We start from the raw sequence: 25,308 nt of genomic DNA, 5'->3' as shown, positions 1-25,308 counted from the left end.
GAAGTAAAACTTGGCATGGTAGCAAGTCAGGCAGTTTAGGCTTGTAATCAGCATGTACCAATAAGGGTCTGTCATTTCCTGGCTAATGAAGGCTGTGGTTTTATTTGCTTTGTTTGTGATTATTTCAGCTATCTCCACCTAACAGTTAGAGTTCCCACAAGAGCTAAACAGTATGGGGAAGCAAAAATTCCAAGTAAAATTGCAGTTCTTCAAAGCTGTGCATTGTGACTCGAGAGATGCCAAGTCACTCTGGCTTGTGCAGTGAGATTGGTCTGTGCAGAACTGACATTCTTCTCCCCTTTTTGCCTTTCTCAATGTCTTTTTTTAGGAAAGACTGTCGATTGCACGTCAGATCTCGAGGAGTATTTTGCCAAACGGAAGCTTGAGGAAGGAGACAGCCACGCGGTTAGCATTGCAGAATACTTGCAGCGGAGTGACACAGCCATTATCTATCCAGAAGCGCCTGAAGAACTTTCCCGGCATGGAACACCGGAGGCCAATGGGCAAGAAGACAATGGTGAGCCTCTCCCTGCCCATTAGCCATTTAACTGATACTTGGAGCTGCTTTATTTATAAGTCATTAAGTGCTTTGAGTGCTTACACTAAAGCGATAGGAAATTTGTAACAGCTGATGGAAGCCTATCTCAAATATAGAACATAGAACAGCACAGGTCCTTTGGCCATTGATGTTGTGCTGACATTTTAACTTACTCCAAGATCCATCTACCAGGGGTTCCCAACCTGGGGCCCAAAAGTCCCTTGCTTAATGATACTGGTCCATGGCATAAAAAAGGTTGGAACCCCTGAAAAACTCTACCCTTCTACATAGTCCTCCAGTTTTGTTCATCCATGTGCTTACATAGGAGTCTCTTAAATGCCCCTAATGTATCTGTTTCCACCATCACCCCGGCACCCTCCGCTCTCCATGTTAAAAAAAAACCTACAGTACCTCTGGCATCCTCCCTAATCTTTCCTCCAAACACCTTAAAGTTGTACCTCCTCATATTGACCATTTCCACCCTGAGATAGGGTCTATTCTTGTCCACGCTATCTCTGCCTCTTATCATCTTGTACACCTTGATCAAGTCAATTCTTATCCTTCTCTCCAAAGACAAAAGCCATAGCTTGCTCAACTTATCCTGGCGAAGTGTCTCGGTCCGAAACATCGACTCTGCTTCTTCCTATGGATGCTGCCTGGCCTGCTGCGTTCCACCAGCATTTTGTGTGGGTTGCTTGAATTTCCAGCATCAGCAGATTTCCGCGTGTTTGCATCAACTTATCCTCATCAGCCATGCTCTCTAATACATTTTCTCATAGGCTGAAATTGTGTTAAAATTGTTTAACTGTATAACATTTTTGTTTAATTTTGACACAGAAGAGTAACTTATGCTTAGTTATTTGAGAAGTTTTTTTTCCGACATACAACCAGTGACGTATGAGGAGTGTTTGATGGCTCTGGGCCTGTACTCATTGGAGTTTAGAAGAATGAGAGAGGGATCTCATGTACCTATTGAATTTTGAAAGGTCTGGATAGAGTGGATGTGGGGAGGATGTTTCTAGGATCAGAGGGAGCAGCCTCAGAATAGAGGGATGCCCATTTGGAACACATATGAGGAGGAATTTCTTTAGCCAAAGGTAGTGATTCTGTGGAATTCATTGCCACGGACGGCTGTGGAGGCCAAATCATTGGGTATATGTAAAGCAGGGGATTTGTAAGCATATCAAAGGTTTGAGAAAGAAGGCAGGAGAATAGGATTGAGAGGGACAATAAATCAATCATGAAGGAATGGAGAAGCAGACTCAAGAGGCTGAATGGCCTAATTCTGCTCCCATGTCTTATGGTCATTTTATACAGTGAAATGACAGCATCCTGAAAAACAATACTCACTGAGTCATAGAATTAGACATCTCACAAACAGGCCCAGCCCAGTTATTCCCTGCTGATCAAGATATCTATCTGAGCTAATTCCATTCGCCAGTGTTTGGGCCAGGTCTCTTTAAACCTTTTTTATCCATGAGATTTAGCAGCAATAGATACAGTAAATGTTATAAACACTCAACAGTTCAGGCAGCACCTGTGGAAAGAGACATGAAGTTGGTCTTTCTGATAAAATGTTCCTCATCAGAACAATGAATTTACATAGTACTGCATTCTGGGAAATGGTAAAATCTGCCCTTTAGTCTCCTGGGAGATGGGGATGGCCATTGCAACTGTTGTTATTGGTGCATATCCTGGATACAAATTTGAACAATTTTGAGGGACATGGTTTTTCAAACTAACCAAGATTCACATTGAACCCTGTCGGAAAATATAGGGTGGTGAACGGATGTTTGATAAGAACAGATGACCTCATTGTCTCTCTTTTCCAGACGTTTCAGTGCCTTCTCATGCACATATCCACACTTAAAGCTCATGAATAGAGGGTGCACTTACTAACACACCGCCCTGCAAATGTCACTTGAGCATGGAATACAGTGGAAGTCTGGATTAAAGAAACAGACAATTGTAACTCAGAATGTGGCAGAGTCGTTTACCTGAAAAGTTGAGATCCAGCAACTATCTCATCTTGTGATAGTGTGATCTGATAACCAGGTCACCAAACAGTCACTGCAAGTTAGCAAGTGTTGTAGCACCATATAGTCCTGCTTTTGCACTCTTCCCTTCACCATTCTTCATTCCCATTTCCCTCCCTCAACTTATCTCATTATCTGCTCATCGCCTCCTGCTGGTGCTCCTCCCCTCTTCCATAGCCTTTGGTTCTCTCCTATCAGATTCCCCCTTCTCCAGTCCTGATGAAGGGTCTTGGCCTGAAGTGTTGACTGTACTCTTTTCTGTACCACTGTCTGGTTTGCTTTCATGTTACATGTTGGAAAAGATTTATCAGGGTGAGGTAGGATTTCAGTTTTGTGATATCTTTTTCAGTAACCCATGGAACAGTTATACAGGGGATGTTCCAGAGAAGCCACACAACAGGATACAAAAAAAAAATGCTGCTTCTTCCATTCACTTGGTGTATTGAAACATGTCTCTATGAGCAGGCCATTTTTGCTGCTGAACATTGGCGACAATTAACAGAGGACCTTTCTGAAGAATTTTTCCCTCTGTGTTAATATGTACAGTGCTGTGCAAAAACAAATCTGTCTAGCAAAGATGCTTTCAAAAATAACGCATTGAAAAGTTTCTAAATATTAAAAAAAACTATAAAGAACAGTAAACAGTGCTGAAAAACTAAATTAAATCAATATTTGGTGTGACCACCTTTTGCCTTTAAAATTGCATCAATTCCTACTGCACTGTCGTGTAGTTTTACAAGAAAATCGTGGCTGCTAGGTTGTTCTAAGCTTCTTGGAAAACTTGCCACATTTCTTCTGCAGACTTTGGCTGCCTCGCTTGCTTTTCTGTCTCTCCAGGCAATCGATGATGTTGAAATCAGGGCTCTGTACCATCTGAAACCGTATGAAAAATCTAGACTGCCTAAGACCTGTGCATCACACTGTATAAGATCTTTGCCCAAAACAATAGACAGATAAACATTTATATGAATAAAAAGATTCTGGTTTGATTAATTGTGAAAGAGCAACTTTCTTTGAGCTCCTGCATATTCAATTGGTTACATTCAGGTAAAAGACATGATCCGGTAGTGGGTGAACATAACAGCAACAATGTCGTTGCTCTGATGACTCAAGATTAGAAAATATCCCTGGAAAAATACATTACTGTTACTTTCCAAACCTCAAGGACAAGCTTACTGCTCAATTACCATCAAAAGGTTTAGAGCATGCTATTGATAGTTTTGACAAATTTGTTTTTAACTTAACATACTCACCAATCCAGCTGGTAGGTTTATGTAATGAGGACGCAGGTTACCACCTCAATCAACATCCATGGAGAAAAGGGGATGTTTTGATATTTTGGGTTGAGAACCTGCATCAGGACTGGAGAGTAAAGATGTCCAGTGTGTAGAATTGTAATGGAGAATTGAGACAGAGGCTGTAAGTTGATAGGTACAATCAGATGAGTGGCGGGAGTGAGCGATGAGCAGAACAGGTTTCATTGAATGAGTAGTCCACGAAGACAGTAGAAAGAGGGGGAGAGGGGAGGATTTTCCTGGTGCTGGGATCCTGTTAGAGTTGGCAGAAGTGGTGAAGGGTGATGTGTTTGGATACGGAGGTTAGTGGGGTAAAAGTTCAGGACCAGGGCAACCATCTCTGCTCTACCTAGATCAGGATGGTGGTTGAGAACAGATGTGTGGCAAATGGAGGAAACACATGTGAAGGCGCCATCAACTAGGGACTGATGGTTACTTTTGCCTCCTCAAATTACTTGACTTCCTCAAGCGGTTTATGTTTTGTTCCAGATTCCAGCGTGAGCTTGAGCAGTCAGTAATTGGATAAGTCTGATGGTAGTCTATGTAGTCTATTTTCTATCATTCAATATACCAGACAGACTTGATTTCAAATAGTTTCCCTGTGGTGTTCAGAATGAAAATATTTCTATGGCAGTCAGAATGAACGTATGACCAAATAACCAAGTAAAGGAGAGCTTGCAAATTTCCTATCTTAACTGTTTCCAGGAACATATTCCCAACTTGTGCTTGCCTAATCCAAACCATTGTAATCACTCTTTTCAACTACCTTCTTCTATCACTGGATGGGTACTTGATAGTAGGGCCAGACAGAATAGGCCGAATGGCCTGTTTCTGTGCTGTGTACCTCTATGACATAAGCACTGTAGCAACAATCACAAATAGCTTCTCTTGTGAATGTGGCTTTAAACATAATTTTCCTCATAATCTTTGAGCCATCAGCAGGTTTTGATTCAGTTATTTATAACTTTTTCAGTTAACTCACCTCCTTTGCCCAGCCACTTTTTTCAAGCTTACTGTTGGAAGAAACTCATCATTAATGATTCATAATCCTATATGTCATCATTATATATCATACTAATCTTTGACAATACTATCAATACACCTAAGAGCAGATGCCCAGCCATTCCTTCTCAAAAGTCCTCTTGATTCCTTCATAATTTCTCTGGCTCCCTGTTCATCAGTTTTTTGTAGGCACTTCATAGGGACATATGGACATTGCTGCTACTCAGGTTGGGAATTACTGCTCAAGCATACCATCCATTTCTAGTGTCTACTTTCTATTTGTGTTCAGCATGGAGTTTAACAATGGAACAGGAGCATTCTGAAGTTCCCTTCCATTTACTGGCAATCCTGCTCTTGGGTTCTGCTCCAATTAGACTTGACTGAGGACCCACTGAAAATTGAGAGCTGCTGTGGAAAAGAAGGAAAAATTGAGACTTTATAGACAAAGCTTTTTTTTGTGATTTTAACTTTAAAAGCTATTTTAAATTGTTTTATGTTCTCAGTTCTTTCCATTTCTATAAAAATAGCATTTTTATTTTATTGAGTGCATTTTAATTATTTTTATATTTCTGGGTATCAGAGAGGTTCAGGAACAATGGCAGGGGCTCTCAATCTGAGGTCCATGGACCTCATGCTTAATGGTATTGGTGCATGACATAAAAAGGTTGGGACCCTTGGTTTATAGGGACAAGACTTCCTTATCTAAAATTTTGAAGGTGTAGTTTGTTTTGGCCTCTTTTAATATGCCATTCAAAACCCTACCCATGCTCAGGTCTTTATCAGGTAGCTTAAGGATCATCTGGGTTAGCAAGTTTGTTCTTCCAAATTTGACCATGGTCAATCTGGCTATAGCTTCTCACTGGTAGAAGCTGGGCCTATGTGGTCTGATTGCTTGTCTGGCATGTAGCAGTGAATGAACAGCAACTTTGAACAGAGACGATGTGGAGACCAAACCCAAAACTTTTGAAGGAAACAGACTGTGCTGGATGTACTTAGCTGTCCTGGCAACATGACTGGAGAGAGAAAGTAATTTCACATTACAGGCTGATGACCTTTCATAATAAATGGGGAAAAAGAGTCACAGGTTAATTTTTTTTTAGATTCAAAAAGGAAAAGAAGGTGGTATGGTAAAGGGTGAAGTTATACGGTAGAAAGAAAGGGATTTTAAATGCCAAGAGAGAGCGTATTAGAAATGGATGGAAATATAACAGGTAAGGAGATAAATGATTGGACATTTGTAAAGGAGTGTCAAGTAGGAAGAAGAAAATTAGTGTGTATAATTGCAGAACTCGGTGTTGAGTTGAGGAAGGCTCCATTTTGCTTAGTTGGAAGATGAGGTGTTGTGCCTCAAACCATTCAAGCAGCACAGCAAGCTGAAACAGAGAACTGCTCATTGTGTGTATGTGATTCAGAGAAGCTGCTGGGAGTGTAGGGAGAATAAAATGGGATCACTATAGGATTAGAGTAAATGGTTAGCACAGACTTGTTGGGTGAAAGAGCCTACTTCTATACTGCATGACTCTAGGACACTTTGACTTATACTTCATCATAAATGAAACTCCAATTAAGATTGCCTGGGTATGATTTCATCCCTTTCCATCACAACTTTAACATCCTGTTGACTTTGATCCTGACTCTGAATTAATAATTCCATATCATCTGCTTCTCTTAATATTTTAACCTTTGTAGTATTGTCCATCTTACAGTACATAAAAATCCATTTAAAAAAAACGTTCTCTTTCTTCATTATTACATCAGGTCAAAGCAACCAGCACCTATTGGTCAGCTGTCAACCAATCATCAGTAGATATAGGAGAGTGAGCACAACACCCATCAGCCCATCGTCCCCTTCCTTTTACATCAACTTTAAAATATTTATCCTTGTGATTAAAGCCCGCCATCAACATTCCTCTCTATTTCTGGATCTTCTTCCAAAACCATAATGCTGTTCTTCCTTCTGACTGTGACTTCTCATGCATCATCCTTTCCACTTTATCTACCATCAGAAGTTGTGCTTTCAGATGCCTCATTTCCATTGTCTTCTGTTCTAAAAGGAAATGACTCTACTTCCACTTGCTCCTATAAGATCCCCCTCAAAGCCTACATACTTAAGCAGACTTTGGTCACCTTTCATAGAATTCATAGAATGATAGGATTGTTACTGCACTGAAGAAGCCCAGGTGCCAGACCCTAGTAGAGCAATCCCAAGAGGCTATTCGTCCGCTTTCCCCCAACATGCTGTAAATTGTACTCCTAATCACTCCTTAGTAACACTTCCCTGGAAAAGTGCTACCAGATAATTGGATGTTGCTCTCACTATTGTTGGAGTTAAAGAAGCTGTTCATTGTATGTTACTTAAATTGACAAGGATGGTTTTATTGATAAATCAGCAGCAGGACTGCCCTTTCTGATATTCTTCCCTTCAGTGGTAAGCAGAGCAATTTAATTATTTTCCTGATAATAATTACATCTTATATACTCTGTCATGAGAGGGATATACTAAATTGGGAATTGACAGGTCTAACTTGAAGTTGTGCTTTATAATGCCTCTGAAGATCACACACAGATTGTAAAAGTACACCTCATTTATACACAGCCAGAACACAGCTGCGAACATTTTAAAAGCACTGTTAGCCTCAAGTACAAGTGGTCCGATTTCAACCAGCAGATGGGGAAAAAGGCATGACTGATTTTACTGAGAGAGCTGCCACCCATACACACAACTCTCGCTATGGTCCTTACTTATGATTTGAATTCTTAATTGCTCCTGCTTTAAACCTTACTTCACCTCTGACACTCCCCTGTCTGGCTTTAAACCTTGCGCTAGCTTTGACATATTAACTGCGGCCCTTCTGCTAAAATGAAATCTGTGATTCAAACAGATACAGTAAACATACTGGCATTAGAACTTGCTTTCCCTGATCATTAAACAATATTTAAAATTATATCTCCTTTTCTTCAAAAAGTTGTTATTCTGATTTTTTTGTAAAAAAATCATAATGCAATTTTATTATATGTTCTCTGTATTTGTTATATTTTTAAGCACTAGTCCCTTTCCTCTAAATCTGGACTACGGTTTAATATATGTTACTATACTACTGGGTGCAGCAGATACCAGTTTCATATTTGAACCTGGTTCATTTTCATTCCTTGTTGAATTCTGCATACTGTCATTTTTCCTTTATGCTAAATTTTTGCAGCTGTACACACATTTTTAATAGTTCCATGTCACCACAGTTAGAGCCAAATGTAGAGAGCATGGTGCAAACAGAATTCTTGCAAATTTCTGTGTGTCAAATTCAGGAAATGACTGACTTTATTTAACAATGATTCTGTTACATAATGGCTTTGTTTTACATATTTCTTTAAGGGAAACCTCAATGCACTGGTATCCTCAGTAACTTTACATAATATTCAAAGGTAGTCGAGCTTCCAAAGCAAAAGTGAAAACAAAATTGATTGCATTTTTATTTAGTTTTACAGCACATTACAGTTTTATATTATCGTGTTTCATTATCATTTTGCATATACATTTATGAAATACATATTAGATAAGGTGATAGAGCATTTTTTGTAAATGTATGAAGTGGAAACGGAGAAAAATTGTACATTTTTTTTAAAAAAGTAGATCAAATTCTTGTCTGAAGTTGCAGACATCATATGAAATGACATGTACTAGCTTGGCGTGGATGTGTATGGGGAATCGAAGTGTGCAGAGGCCACTGTAATGATGGCACTTGAAGCAGCAGATTGCAGCGATTCCTGTCATACCATCCAGGCAGTTATCCCATTAATTGCCATTGATTGCTGACCTCTTGGCCTATGCTCTCCCTTACCCCCTCCCTGGCTGCAGAGCCGCCACCTGGAACTCCAGATGCTTTTGCCCAACTGCTGACCTGTCCATACTGCGACCGAGGTTACAAGCGCTTGACATCATTGAAGGAGCACATTAAATATCGACATGAAAAGAACGAAGACAACTTTGCCTGCCCTCTGTGCAACTACACATTTGCCTACCGCACCCAGCTTGAGCGACATATGGCTACGCACAAGCCAGGGAGAGATCAGGTGGGGCTCATGGATGGGTATGGGTAACCCTTAGAGGATAAATATCATTTTAATTGCCATTGGCTATTAATTTTTTATGGCATTTTGAAGATGCAAATCTTTAATGGTAATAGCTCTAATTTAGGTTTAAATGGTTTTTTGATGGTCTCTTCCAGGATGATTTAATATCATGTACTCACGACTGAATGAGCATTTTAATATCCAATTTAGAAACATTATCAGCACTTGAACTCTGTTTAAGTTTAGCTTAAGTTTGGGGTTTTACCTTCATTTTCAAAATCTCATTAAAATGGTGTTTCATCTCAATAATACTGCTGTGCTTGTACCCTTTAATCAAGTTCGACGATTCATCCCTGTGTGGCCTATGGTCCAGCTAATAGCAGTCACTCAAAGTAACAGTTTCTTTTTAATATTGTTACCGCCTCTGCTGATCGTTCACTTTCTCTGCCAGTCGTGGTCGTTTCTTGCTTTAATAATTACGTACAACTTCCTTCCACTACAGTTTAAGTTTCATTGAACAAGTACACAAAGATTTCCATTTTTAAGTCACTTTCTTATTGTGTAAGTTTATCAGTTGTTGCTGAATTTCCCCTGCCTCCCCAGTCCCTTTCCTCGTTTAAAACAAAGTCCTTTCCTTAAAGAGACTTTTACTTAATGTTTGTGATGCAGACTTTAACTCCATACTGTATTACAGAGGGTGGAAAAGTTGAGTTTACACAAAACTGTTCCTCCATTCTTTGGCACACACTCACACCCCATCTCAGTGGAATACTTTGTTGGATTAAATATTACTAAACCATTTGTGTTATGCTGTGTAACTTCCTCTGCCTCCTCTTGGGAGATGTGAAATACCATATATCGTAAATAGCAGCGCAAAACTGTATTTATTTCATTGTTGCCATTTTAATAGAATGACTTCATTCAAATATTTACCTTTGCACTTGACAGCTTTGTTACTTTGGAAGATGAGATAATTATTCATAACATAGCAAAAAATCATTCCATTGGTAACTTTAAGTAATAATGTATTAGTGCTTATGATAGGCAGGTTTCATCTGTCTTTCAAATAAAGCACTTACTTACACTGTAATTTTAATATTAAAAAACTTCCCTTTTCACTTTTGGTGTAGGGCCTCCTCCATAAAAAATTGATTTAAAACTGTTTTCAGGAATCAGAGAATGTGCTTTATTAAAAACACAAGGTTCGTTTTATCTCAGCATTGTTATAAAGGATGACTGTAATATTTTGAACCTGATTTCTACTCTCCTTTAAAGGTTCAAATATTACAGTTGCCCTTTGTCGGGAAAATAATTCACGCCTACAGAATAATGATGTCCTCAATTTTACTGATGGCACTTTAACACGATAAAATAGGATCTAGCGAGCATTACTCAAACCGTCACACTCAGACACTGCGGGCACTTTCTGCTATTTTCGTTTATTTCAGCCGCTGCACTAAATCTGTAGTGGAGATCCATGGTTTTTCAGTGCTTCAAGTGAGGGAAGCTGCACTCTTTTTTTAATTTGGTTTGAGTCACTGCTTGCAGAATCTGGCATAATGTGAATTGTCGATGGTGTCAAATCACTGGAGGATCAGTTATATTAAAGAATGCCACCAATGTGGAGAGCACCGTGCAGCTGTAGTTGACAGCTTTCCATCAATATAACACCATTTTACATTCTGTAAGAGCTTTACACAAATATTTTTGTTTAGCATTGATATAATTGAATATAAAACCCTTCATTATTTTATATAAAGGTTTAAGAGCACTGAGAATACCCCCATTCTTGAAAGTGTGTGCCTGTGTCTTGTTGCCTGATTCACACCAGTTTCAGTGTATTTGGCTGGCTTAAAATTTTCCCCAGTGTGTGTCTTGTGTTGTTTCTTTTGCCGTTGCCATTGTTTTTAAAATTTATTTATTTGTGTTTAGCTTCAACACTGCAAAAAAAAATCCCATAATTTAATCACGGTACTCCCACATAGTAATTACAAATGATTGTTTCATATTAACAGAGGCGCAACTAAAGTTTGCATCAGTTCTCTAAGGATTGAGGGGAGACAAAGCAGCTGTTGCTGTTTGTTTATGCAGCTCAGCAACATATGAGCACCAGCCCCTCACTGGCGCTCTGCAGGCCAGGGTTTGCTTGATCTTTGAAGGTTGCTGCTGTTTGAACAAACCTCCCTGTGTCCTGTCCAACACCATCTGTCTCACCAGGAATGTGGGAAGAGTCAGCACACCCTAGCAGTTGTCACACTGTTCAGTCCTGTTCCCTCGCAAAGCCTTTGTATCTTGCTAGTTTAGAAAGCTGACCTCCTACCTTGAGTATCTGCTGCCATCGATTTCATTTGTTGTCAGTTAATATTCATATTGTGTTTTCTGCCAGATGTTTAAGAAAGGTCAGCCCTGTTGAGATTTTTGAACTTTTTTTTTGCAGAATTCAACAAAGAGTTGCATATTAATTCATTTTAACTATGAACCTACAGTTGCAAAAAAATACTTAATCTACATTTAATCAGCCAGGTCCCAAGATAAGAATAAATACTTTCCCTATTTATGATTTCTACAATATCCATGAGATTATAAACTGTTACATGAGGACAGACACTAGAGGTGATGTCATAACTATTATGGCAGCATTTTTTAATTCATGTATTATTAGACCTAAACTCTATACAAGTTATTTGAAAAACCATTATGTGAAAGATAAACAGTTTCGGAAGCTTGCATGTAAATACATCCATTTAACAAGCTGTGCTGTTAGCTGTGACCATTCACAAATCTCTCTAAGGTCGGCAGAAGGCTCATTTCATTACCTTCCTTCCACAGCACCACATGCTGACCCATGGTGCTGGTAATCGCAAGTTCAAATGCACAGAGTGCGGCAAGGCCTTTAAGTACAAACACCATCTGAAGGAACACCTGCGAATTCATAGTGGTAAGCCCCGAGTTTCTTCTTCTGTCTGTTAAAAAGTTGTACTTTGAATGGTGAACAGAAGTTTTGCAAAAAAAAAGTTCTTAGAGTGGAGTTTCACCTGCCAGAACCATTGGAACTTAAGGAAGAGAACTCAGTGTACTCCACAGGACATCTGTCCGTTAAAATTATTATCCGGGAAGTCTTAAGGGAACAGTTGATTTCTTGTCCTGAAATATGACTCAAGTAAAGTGAGCTGCAGAGCATAAAGTCATATTTGTTAAATTATTCTTACTTATTTATTTATCTGTCTATCTATCAATTTTTTGAGATACAATGCAGAATAGGCTCTTCCGGCCCTTTGAGCCACACCACCCAACAATCCCCAATTTAACCCTAGCCTAGTCACGGGACAATTTACAGTGATGAATCAACCTACCAACTGGTACGTCTTTGGTCTGTGGGAGGAAACTGGAGCACCTGGAGGAAACCCATGTGGTTACAGGGAGAATATACGTACAAACTCCTTACGGGCAGCGGTGGGAATTGAACCCAGGTCACTGGTACTGTAAAGCTACCATGCTGCCCTATTTTTATGCCATTTAGTATGAAAAATGCAGTGATCCAGAATATGTCATTATTTTGGAGGAAGTAATATTAAATCTTCTTCTCCCTTATACGCAACTCATTATATTTGATGAATACTATGTTTTTGACATTGCTCTCAAAAATTATGCATATTTACATTTAATGTTTCAATACTTCTTTTTCAGGTGAAAAGCCATATGAGTGCCCAAACTGCAAGAAGCGCTTCTCTCATTCCGGTTCCTACAGCTCACACATCAGTAGCAAGAAGTGCATTGGCCTGATTTCAGTCAATGGCAGGATGCGACCCAGCTTAAAACCGGGCTCCTCTCCTACTTCAGCTTCCTCCTCCCCTACCAATTCAGCAATTACCCAGTTGAGGCACAAGCTGGAGAATGGCAAGCCACTTGGTATTCCTGACCAGACAGGACTACTTAAAATCAAGACAGAGCCATTAGATTTCAATGACTACAAGGCCATGATGGCTTCCCATGGATTTGGCTCTTTCCCAAATGGTGGGGTAGGAACTGGCAGCCCAATGTCAATCAATAGCTCAGTTCTGAGTCCCATGCAGCACTTTGGCGTAAGCATGGAAGCACCAGTAGTGGGTTTTCCAAATGTAGCAAACAGTAACTTAAGTGAAGTCCAAAAAGTCCTCAAAATTGTTGACAATACTGTGTGTAGACAAAAAATGGACTGCAAATCTGAAGAGATTTCAAGACTTAAAGGTTATCACGTGAAAGAGCCACAATCTCAAGCTTCCCTGGCTGAGGAGCAAGGAATTACCTCCCCTGTTATGCCATCAGTCGGTCTTCCAGTAGTCAGCCATAATGGTGCCACTAAAAGTATTATCGACTACACACTAGAGAAGGTGAATGAAGCCAAAGCTTGTCTTCAGAGTTTGAACACGGACTCGCAAAGGCAAATGAACAATTTGAAAAAAGACAGGCTACGGAACATGAGCTGTTCAGCTTTAGATCTTGGCATGGATGAAAAGACATTTGACAACAACCATGTGTCCCCTTACTCCTGCCAGTTTTGCAGGGAGGTTTTCCCTGGTCCCATTCCCTTACATCAGCATGAACGCTACATGTGCAAGATGAATGAAGAAATCAAAGCTGTGCTTCAGCCCAATGAAGTTGTGACGTCAAATAAACCAGGGATGCTGGGTGAAAGGCAAGCGTATATGTTGTCCTCCCTCCTTTCAGAAAAAAATATTCCCAACCCCATAAATGCTTATAAGGACCACATGTCTGTATTAAAAGCTTATTATGCCATGAATATGGAGCCAAATTCTGAAGAACTACTGAAAATTTCCATTGCTGTTGGCCTCCCTCAGGATTTTGTAAAAGAATGGTTTGAGCAAAGGAAGCTCTGTCAATTCTCCCATTCCAGGTCACCAACACTGGAACGGACCAGTGCTGAGTTGGCACTGACTACCACTGAGACTTTCATAAGTAAAGACTGTCTGTCAGCTAAGCTTCCAGCAGCAGCGTTAAAGCCGATGGACTCAATAACATCACCTTCAATAGCAGAACTGCACAACAGTGTTACTAATTGTGATGCACCTCTCAGGCTTAATAAATCTCAGTTTATCAGTATTAAACCCATTGGTGATAAGATGGACCACTCAAGGAGCAATACTCCTTCCCCTTTGAATCTTTCCTCTACTTCCTCTAAGAACTCCCATAGTAGCTCATACACTCCAAACAGCTTTTCTTCAGAAGAGCCTCAGGCTGAGCCACTGGACTTGTCTTTGCCAAGACAAAAGAATGAACATAAAAGCCTTGTCACGGGAAAAATAAGAAATAAAGCCAATAGTGTTATCATTGACCATAACAGTATTTCCTATCCATCAGAGAATCCAGATGAGCCCTTGAACTTGACTTTCCTAAAGAAGGAATTACCTAATATGAACAACACCTTAGATAAAAGCACTAAGCCAGTATACAGTACAAATCCATTTAGTGCCAAACCTTTGTACACAGCTCTTCCACCACAAAACGCTTTTCCCTCAGCTGCTTTCATGCCTTCGGTCCAGAATAATATTACAAATCTGCGACCGTACCCAGGGCTAGATCAAATGGGCTTCCTCCCACATATGGCCTACACATATGCAACAGGTGCAGCTAACTTTGCAGAAATGCAGCAGAGAAGAAAGTACCAACGAAAGCAAACGTTCCAGGTAATAGCAACCAAATGATTCTGTCGCATCTTTTCACACTTCGATGAAAAGATGCATCGAATGTTATGATAGATGGATAAGAAGCTTTAGTTATAGTATGATCACAATATTAGTATGGTTTCTTGCTATTTGCTTCATTCTTTGTGACAAAATCAATTAATTGGCAGAAAATGATCAACACAAGGACAATTTACACATACAGTACTGTGCAAAAATCTTCGGCACATTTATATAGCTAGGATACTTAAAAATTTTGTTCAGTATTGTATTTGTCAATGTGGAGTGGAGCGCAAGTTTATAAATCTAGTGGGAGCAAAGGATATTGGGACTGGTGAGGGTGGAGTGCTGTGGAGCTAGTGGCAGAGCAGGAATGCCAGGGGAGGTGTAGACACACCCAGTCCTGAGACACTAGGCAAGGTCATTTGATTCCAAATAATTGGTTTATTGATCTTTAAAGAACGTCTCTCTTTAAAGATGCTTCCTCCTCCCTTCTCTTTTTCCCAACCATAATTCCCCACTCCCTGCCCACTATAGAGACCCATATCAGAATCAGGTTATCATCACTCACTTATATCATAAAATTATGTCATGCATCCGAGTGCAGAAGACATTTACCAAGATACTGCCTGGACTAGAGAGTATCAGCTATGAGAGGAGAGGATGAACAAACCTGGAGTTGTTTTCTTTGCAGCACTGCAGGTGAAGGGAGACATGATGGAAGTTCATAAGATTATGCGAGGCATAGATGGAGTAGGTAGTCAGAGTAATTTTCCCAGAGTAGAACTGTCAATTACCATAGGACATATCTTTAAGGTGTTATGTGCAAGGTACATTTTTTTTACACAAGAAGTTCCAGGGGTAGTTGTGGAAGCAGAATATAGTGGCATTTAAGAGACATTTAGACAGGGACATGAATATGTATGGAATGGAGGGATATTGATCATGTGTAGATATAATTATTGGCACAGCTACCACGGACTTAAGTGCATGCTCCTGTGCTCTACGATTCTACATTCTATGTTCTTTTGACAGAGTGGCTTCAGAAGGAATGCACAGAACATCAATGTAAGATAGTGAGCAAGAAACCCAAATAATGCAAAAGAAATATCTTTGCCCAGAGAATGTGCAACTCAGTAAGATAGGGTGGGTGAAACAAATGATGTAGAAGTATTTGAAGATGCTGGTCAAGCATTTGAGGGAGGAATAAATAGAGGTATAGGTCAGTAAATTTAGCTGAGGAAATATGGGATGTCTGGGCTAAATAATATATTTCTGTGCTGAATGTAATTCTAGGTAAAAACACATTACATTAGAGTAATTTTAAAATAACAATTCATTTTTAGAAGTTTGCACAGTATACAACCTTTAATGTCACTGTTATATGAAGCAAACTTTTGTTTAATAATAGGATAGGTGCTACCATTACCTCATGAACTTTTTTCACACTTAGACTGAACATTACATATATATATATAATATATACTATATATAAATCACTGGTTATGTTACAGAGCTAATTAATATATTGATCATTGAGGACAATTTAAAATTGATCTTGTCTTATAAATCATATTGGACTGGAAATGTCAATTATCTGACACATTCCCTGCTGAATTTCAAATAATATTTGAACTTAACTTAGCCGACCTAAACCATGACAACCCGTAAGCATAAGCCTGCCAGGTCCCCCACAGGGAGGTTCTGTGCTGCGACAGGGTCTCACACGCAATGAAATCACATGGGAATGCAAACAAGCCCCGCATTCCAACCCTCCAACTTAACGAAAACTGTGGAATTCTGAATGATTCACTCAAGAGCAATCAAAAAACATTAAAGACATGAGATGCATTTTTCGATATACTGCATTTTAAAATACAACAACAATAAAAAATATTCTAAATTAACCAGATTTCTCCTCATTTTTTTTTGCCATTCCCTTTCACTGAAATGCATGGCAAATCACTCCCTGCATCTGGCGTGTCACTTTGCACAGAGTTTCCATTATAAATGCTGAGGAATCTCTGCAACTTCAGGCTGTCACATTAAACTCCATGATGCTTGGCATTGAAGCACATTTGGAGAAACTGAGGCAAACAGCTAATCACAGATGAGACATATAAACATTCCTATATACTGTACATGTGGAAATGCCAAAGTTGCTGACATTGGGTAGAGGATTATCAGACATTTTGCAAATGTTGGCGCACTGCAAAATCAATCTTTGTTATCTTTCTGCTTATAGAAAGATGCTTCTGCAAATAAAATGCTACTTTCATTTGGAGTCAGTCCACAGCACTGAATAATACATACACAACTGAGAATATTTGGTATTTTTAGTCTTTCAATGTTATTGCTGAGTGAAGCTAATGAGTATTTTAAAGCTTTTAAAGTGAGAACCAGGTATTATATGACACTGCATAAAAGTTACAGTGACATGTAGAAAGGTGTATGTAAACTGAATGTAACAACACCTAATTCATATTTACTCTCTTTTCTTTTCCATTTTGACGGTGCAGCTGTCCTATTTGGCAAATGCATTCAGACCAGTTAGTTAATTTTAACTTATTCAGGTATTAATTAATACATCTCTGTCAGTGAAATGTAATGGAATTAACAAATGGGAAGGTGCATGTGCATTTCTACACTTTAGATTACTTTTAGCACTTCATCTCATGCCAAAATGAATGTTGTCATGCAGTAATGCACATCTTCCTGTATGTTACTGTTGAAAGGAATCCTGTTTTCACATACAAGGAGTCGTTTTCATAGTAATTACCGAGCCTTCTCATCAACCTCCTTGCATTAAGAACAGATCATAACCATATAGGATGAATATTCTTAATATAATTGCTACAAGTGTCTAATCAGAATTGATAAAGAACGTTACTAGCTAGTTGCACAGACTACATGCAGAGCAAATTTTATTAGTAAATAATAGTTATATATTTGGGGTGTCCAGTTAAGTGTTCCTTAGTGGGAGAAATTTATTTTACACAATGCACAAACACACTCAAGCACGCGCGCATATGCACCTCATTTATATTTTGCCTTTAATACATTAATGCATGTATCTTGCATCTCAGATTTAATACCTTAGCAAAGTTGATTCATGTAAATTAAATGTTATATGTATCGCATTGCATTTTCCTGCTATGAAATCATAAGAGACTGCAGAAGATATTTATTTGTGTTGGAGGTCAGTGGGTTTGCTTATAAAAATGTATGTTATCTTAGGGGGAATTGCTTGATGGAACCACAGATTACATGTCAGGCTTGGATGACATGACAGATTCAGATTCTTGTCTGTCCCGAAAGAAGATCAAGAAGACAGAAAGTGGCATGTATGCATGTGACTTGTGTGACAAAACATTCCAGAAAAGCAGTTCCCTTCTGCGACATAAATATGAGCACACAGGTATGTTCATTTTCTTCTTTTAATTTGCTTGATTTATCAACCATTTGATTTTATTCTCACATCTCCATTCTAAAAACAAAATAAAAATTCTTTTTTTTTTAATTCCCTGGTTCACTGGTTTTATTTTTACAAAGCGAGACTTAAGGCTATTTAATATGATTCAAGAGTTAAAGTTATGAACTGTGTCTGCACATTGGTTGTGGGGTGAGGAGTATGACATTACATCTTTTAAGGATGGGGAACTTTAAATAATGCTCAAGTAATCGGTCCTCCATATTGTCCTGTAGTGTTGGGCTGACAACGATTTGCAGTTATGTCTATTTTTGAGTTCTCCTTCAACTATTACAGCTATGGAAGGTGTTGAATGGATTCCAGTGCTATTTATGGTGCGGAATTAGCCAGATGTTTGTTTGGCCAAGGCTGCAAGTTCCAAACTCTGGTCATACGTTGGCTGAAATGCCAAAGTAGCTACTCTCAATTACATAGGTTAAAAATGAAGTGTGTATCATAACTTGATACTGTTATAAATATACCTCTTTCTTTTCTTTCCTTACACCTGCTTTCTGGAAAAAAAAATCATTCCTTTTCCATTTTTGACAGGAATCTTCCCTGTTAGTAACTTAAAAACCTTCACATCTTTTACTAGAACTTTAAAAAAGACTATATTAAATTGTAAATTGTCTTTTCAAAAGTACAGACAGTCTGTGCTCAAAACATTGTTCAGCTTTAGGGCAGGAAAAATGATCTGTAGTACCATTGACAGTTATGATTGACAGTAATTCTGGACACTTGACAATTTCTGACACTTTGACATGTGCTTGGAGATCCGCCAAAGGTACACAAATTATTATAATGTTATTAAATCATATTAAAACATTTTAGCATTATAGCCTAATCTTTTTTTTTTTGCTTGTGTTTCTTTTTCTCTTCTAGGAAAGCGGCCACATCAATGTCAAATTTGTAAGAAAGCTTTTAAACACAAGCATCATCTTATTGAACATTCACGACTGCACTCTGGTGAGAAACCATATCAGTGTGACAAGTGTGGCAAACGCTTTTCACACTCAGGATCGTACTCACAACACATGAACCATAGATATTCCTATTGCAAGCGGGAGGCAGAGGAAAGGGAAGCAGCCGAGCGAGAAGCCCGTCAGAAGGGCCACTTAGAACCTGCGGAGCTACTGATGAATCGGCCCTACTTACAAAGCATTACTCCTCAGGGGTACTCAGACTCTGAGGAGCGAGAAAGCATGTCAAGAGAGGTGGAGAGTGAACGAGAGCAGGAAAAAGAAGGAGAAGAGGATGAGGAGAAACTGGTCAGACAAGATGGGGAAGAGGAATTTGACGAAGAGGAAGAAGAAGAGAGTGAAAATAAAAGCATGGATACAGATCAGGACACAATAAGAGATGAAGAGGAGAATGGTGACCACTCAATGGACGATAGCTCAGTTGACGAGAAAACGGAAACCAAATCAGAACATGAAGACAACGTGGAAGATGGCATATAATAACTACTGCATTTTAGCTTCCTACTTCTTCCAGTAGTATTGTTACTTGCTTGAAACACTGCTGTGTTAAGCTGTACATGCACGTGCCTGATGCTTCCTGGAAGCCTGAGTGTTGGACAGATGGGGCAGTCTGTCAGATGCAAAAAATAGGAAAAAAAAGAAAAAAAACAAGACAGTGTTAGGACGAATTAGTCAAGTTTGGGTTGTGAAGAGTTGCATTATGCAAAAAAAAAATGTTCAGTGTTAGGGCCTAAAAAAATGTGTGGTTCCAGCAGCCTAAATTACCCTTCTGTCAATAGTTTTTTTTTAGCACAAAATATTGGAGTATATTGCATTACATGCCACTTGTATTACTACACAAAATTTTACAATGTATTGTCTGTGTTTTCTACCTATGTATATTATTACACAAGAGCAACTTGAAAATGAAATGCTTGTGCTTTTACCCATACATGCAGTATTTTAGTGGACTGTTCGTAGTTTGACCGAGCCATTAGGCCTAATTCTGCAACCACACAATATTTTAGGTTCCCAAGAATTCTTTGAAGGATCATGAAATGATGCACGTGTAATTTTCAGAAAATGAAGTCTTAAAGTGGCCCAGCTATGGAGGAAAAGAGAGAGAGAGAGAGAGAGAGAGAGAGAGAGAGAGCGCGAGAGAGCGTGTGTGCGTGAGAGATTGAGAGAGAGAGAGAGAGAGGGAGGGCAGAGGTGGTGGAGAAAGCCTTTTGAAAGGTGGTTTTAAAAAGCCTTATATGCAAACCTTTTAATCTGTGTGTTCTGCAAGTGCCATCCTTGTATAGTGCTAAATTAAGGTAACTAAAGTTACCTTGCACCAGCTTCAGTGTTAAACAGCTCACCCTGTTCTTTGAAGCACCCATGTCAGTATTAGAATCTAGGCAGCAGTTCCTTAGTTTACATACGTATGTTTGTGCAATTTTCTGTACTTTTTTTGTTCATTAACTTGTCAGTATTACACCAAACTTTGCAACAATTTGCATTCATTTTATTTTAGGTCAAATAACATTTATTTATGTTGCTCATTTTATATTTCCTAATTTTATTTATTTCATACTGTAGTGTACAGTATTATAGTTCTTCAATATATAGATATATTTTAGTAAAGGAACATGAGGTTGATCATTTGGGCAAATTTTACGTAATGAGAAGAGCATTTATTGTGTTTTCAAACATTAATTGTGAGATACGAATTTTCGATTTATTATTTTATTTTGTTTTCCAATTACTGGATTCCAAATTTGAGAACTTTTGATACGATCTTGTGAAAACACTGTATTTTCGACTGAAAATTCCACTTTCTTCATCTGTTTTTTAGCTAAAAAAAAGAGGGACTGTTAAAATACAATGTATGATACCATGACAGAAATCTTTCCTGAATTGTCTTTGTAAAAGTATTATTAAATTTTCAATTTGTAATTTCTCTTTGAAATGACCATGCTCGAATAAAATGTAGCCAAACTAGGACCTGTTACGTGCAGCTTAAGGTTCTATGGACATCACTACAGCAAACAGATGTGCATAATAATGTATAATGTTTCCTTCCTAACTGTAGGATTGTCTTCAAACCATAAAGAATTACATTTTCATCCATAGCATTGTTAACAAAAAAAATATTTATTAACTTAAAATTTATATTGTCGTCCTATTTATTTCACTCAATGTCCACTTTTATATTTCTCTCACCATCTCAAAATAAACAAAATTATATGGTTGGATTTATTTCATAAGCTTGCTGAGGGGAAAACAAGTGACTAAATGAGTGCTGGACACGTTGTATAAAACTGACGTTGCACGAAGGAGATTTATTCCGTGGGGTTAGCCTGTTTTTTTTGTTGATTCATGCTTTAGAGGTGATCTGCACCCAGACCTGCAGGGTACGTTCTTTCATCCACTGTTCCAATAAGGTGTAAAGCACTGTCAAGCAATGTAACACAACTGGTGCATAAAACAAGGACTTTGTTTAAAGAGACACATCTAGATTTTATTAGTAGTAATTAATTTGAAGGAAAATCAATACTGAGCTTTTGATTAAGGATACAGTACTTTTAAAGTTGTGCACACAGCTTCATCACTTTATAATACAGGCTGAACAAAATGAACTACTGCCTTTTTTGAAATAAAGAGAGTGGGTTTCTTGAAGGAATAGGTCATAGTCATTTGAACAGTGCCTCCATAATATTGTAACTGGGGTCTGGTTACACTTAAGTCTGAATTTCCAGTAGGCGATTAAGATACATTACATGTAAGGAAGACAAATCGGAGATCAGATGATATCTAAAGGACTAGTGATTGTGATTGACGTGCAGTTTTTTTTGAACTGCCAAACCATTGATTTTAAATGGCTTTTACAGCTCATTTAAGTTGATCTCAGGAATATACCAATTAATTGATTGGTGTCTTAAAACAAAACATCAATTTCTTACTGGTGCAAGTTGAGAGGAAGACTTTTAAAAGACATCCATTACAAAATCCAATTAAAAAAGGTAATGTCAGACTTGCCTGAGGTTGTAAAATTCTTTTCAGCTATTCAGCTTTATACATAAGCAAGCTAGCTAAAATTACTTCAACACTCTACCATTTAAAATGTAACCACATTTTTCTTAATTTTTTTTTAATTTTAAAACCCATAAATGCTTCATAAGGTGCATTTACACTTTGTGTTGGTATAGAAGTTTTTCTACTAACAGGAATTTCTCTTACCATCAGCTATGATTTTGCATTTTAATAGCACTGTAGATACTAGCTTTCTATAAAAAGAATTGATAATTTCCCATTGAACAAACCTTTCTTAATTTTTTACTTGTATTTTCTGAGAACTTAAAATATTTTATATTAAATTAAAGGGAAGTCACAGAACTGTAATGATTGAAAATTTCATAGGATTTTACTTCATATTACATTCCCCACAACCAAAAAATATACTAGAATCCCATAATTGCATTGACAACGAAGTCTGATAGAGTGTAATTCATAGGGTAACAAAATAAAGCAAGTTTCAATCTCAAGTTCAACTTCCCTTATTTAAAAACCTGCAGTGCACTATTGAAGGCAGCATTTGGGATTTCAATAATAGCCATGCAATTTGTTCAAATAATTGGAGGTAGATTCTTACCATTCACAGTATCTTAAACCATCATTAGTGACTTTTAAGGCATTACTTTGTACACTCAGAATTCTGAGTTGCTGTAAGGCTGCTCGAGCAGCTTCTCTGCTTGACCAGATTTGAGACTGTGTAGCAGTGATTATACATTTCTTGTGACATTAGGAAAATAGTCAAAATAAATATGCAAGGATAAGTCCCCTATAGCATTTTTACATTTATTTTCTTAAATACTTGTTCGCAATATTAAAGGGAGAAAAAGCTTTGTTCCTTAATGCTTTACTGCATTGGCAGCTTTGGATATGGACAGCATTTTAAACAAGACTGTTGTTTAAGTGCTCTCTGAAGATCTGTGAAATAGCTTGGACATAATTGTCTGCAAGAATAAAAGTAGTAAAGATGATTATATGTCTGTTGGAGAATGCCTGGAGCATTTTGGTAATATTTTCACTGAACATCCATAGCAATAGAAGAGCCTTTAAAAGAAGGACCGTAGTAAAATATACATGTTTCATTCAAAGTGCCCATAAAGCAGTATAAAGTGAAGCTTTTAAACCCTTTGCCATCTAAGGTTTTTTTTTCATTTTGTTCTGTAATTTCTTTTACGATTGATTGATTTTTAGTTGTAAGAATCAGCTCAGAAGAATCCTTGAGAATAATAATATTATAATCCCTCTAAGGAGAGGAAGAAGTATATTTTTTTTCCTTGAGCTTGACCCTTAATACAATAGCAGATTTCTTCTTGTTACTACCTATATTCACAATAATATAAAATATTACATGAAATGATCCCCTTTGGATCACTCTAAAGAGATCAGTTTAATTCCCAATCCAACCGTGGGAAATAACCAAACAGATAACGTATTAATAACCTCAAAATGGTTTAGAGGTTATTGCGTACTCTGTTCTAACATGTATAAAGAGATCTTATTTATTTTCGTACTTAAGCATGTTTGTTGTTAGGACATGGGTAGAAAGGTTTGTAAAGTGATAAAAATAGAAGTAAGATTTCTAGAGTTGATTGGATTCTGTGTGGACGTGTGAGTGAACATTTCTGAAGAAAGCCCATGAATGCTGTCATTAACACGTTAAACAAGAATGCAGCAAAGGCAGGTTTATAAATAGTGATCTAATAAAAGAAAACAAAGACATGTTGCCTTGTTCCATCAAATTTTAAAGAAGTCTGGACACAGCTGTGCCAATGGTAACAGCATAAAATCAGTGTTTTGAACAAATTCTACAATGGACCATCTGATTTTTTTTTTCAGTTTCAGTAAATGATTGAACTGCACTTAACATTCAAGCCACGAAGTCCATACAATTTAAACAGTCCACATTACTTTTTCGAGAAACATACTTCATGATTTGGAATGTAGTTAGGCTTCAGATTGCTCCCTTTAAAAAATTCAATAAAGCAATACAAAAAGCTAATACTAAATAAATTTGTTTTCTTCTGCTGTAAATGCGCAATGGTGTCTGCATGTGCTGTTACCATCAGAAGTGTTGCTACCAAAATTAATGGGATTTCTTACTGAAAATTAGAATTTCAATCTTGGGTCCTAACACACGGTCACATCACAACTGTTAAATGTATTTTACAGTGGGACTAATGATGTGTATGCAACTGGAACAGAAATGTTAGTGTAGAATTGATCTGCACTGTACAAAATGAAGAAGATTGTCATTCAGAGAATTTGAAGAATGAGGGAGTCAAAAGTTTACTTATTATATAAAATTAACTTTTTAAATAAATTATTACAGAAATGCTTTGATCAAATGATGATGTGATGAGAATGATATTTTAGCATGTGATCTGAATATGATAAAAATGCCATTTAATAATTCCTCAGCAAGTTACATTGCAGTTACTTTATGCATCATATCTATTGGAGAGAATTTTGTACAAGCTGTAAACCATTTTTAAAACATATGCCGGATGCATTCGACTGTAATCAATAAAGCACAATTAATATGCACAACACTGACTAAATACTGTTAAACCACACAAGACAAGTTATAAACAGGGTCACTTCAGTTTAATTGAATGTATAATATCCTTTGAGAGTGTCTTCCTTGATGAGAAAAGTGCTGTTACAGTATCAACTGCTTTGACTCTAATTTATTGATTTTATAATTTACACACCACATTAATAGTTTAATATTAATGGATGGCAGGCTAAAAGGAAGCTTTATTAATTTGCCTTCTTCATTAAAAAGGAGAATTGGAAAAAATATTCTTAAATCCTTGAAGTGAAGGTAAACAACATCCTGTGAAATCATGAAATTCAAATAATAAACAAGGTAATTTCAAGTTTATTAATAACCTCACATGCAGTTTTTGCTGTCTGGCAACTTTTCTCTCACTTTGAATGTAAATTGGACTAAATGGAAAAAAAACCAAAAAAAGTCATATTTATATCTATTATCATCCTTAACATAAATGGCCTTGACACAAGAATATCACACCAGCATGTTGAAAGTGTGACTGGTAAAGTGTTCCTCAATAGTATTAATTTGATATTTATTACATGATCATGTATGCACCGTACATACCTAAAGGAATTCTGGTTTCAAAACAAGTCATTTTTAAAAAGTGGAATAGCACAGATATTAAAAAATATTTCTTTGGATGATTAAT

At 37.6% G+C, this 25,308-nt stretch overlaps 1 protein-coding gene across 2 annotated transcripts in view; it reads left to right on the top strand.

The window, feature by feature from the left end:
- Positions 1 to 21,285, top strand: part of LOC140197956 (zinc finger E-box-binding homeobox 2-like) — a 145,369-nt gene extending 124,084 nt beyond the window's left edge. For both annotated transcript variants that reach the window (XM_072258624.1, XM_072258623.1), the window contains exons 5-10: positions 329 to 517; positions 8,725 to 8,939; positions 11,769 to 11,877; positions 12,627 to 14,623; positions 17,858 to 18,038; positions 18,972 to 21,285. In XM_072258624.1, the coding sequence (XP_072114725.1) occupies positions 329 to 517; positions 8,725 to 8,939; positions 11,769 to 11,877; positions 12,627 to 14,623; positions 17,858 to 18,038; positions 18,972 to 19,549 (3,269 nt within the window). In that variant the 3' untranslated portion in view covers positions 19,550 to 21,285. The remainder of the gene's footprint in view (positions 1 to 328; positions 518 to 8,724; positions 8,940 to 11,768; positions 11,878 to 12,626; positions 14,624 to 17,857; positions 18,039 to 18,971) is intronic.
- Positions 21,286 to 25,308: the final 4,023 nt, after the last annotated feature.

This window comes from Mobula birostris, chromosome 5 (genome assembly GCF_030028105.1).
Source record: "Mobula birostris isolate sMobBir1 chromosome 5, sMobBir1.hap1, whole genome shotgun sequence".
In the NCBI taxonomy this organism is placed as follows: Eukaryota; Metazoa; Chordata; class Chondrichthyes; order Myliobatiformes; family Myliobatidae; genus Mobula; species Mobula birostris.
Note: the sequence above shows the minus strand (reverse complement) of the source record. Positions and strands in the feature narration are given on the sequence as shown.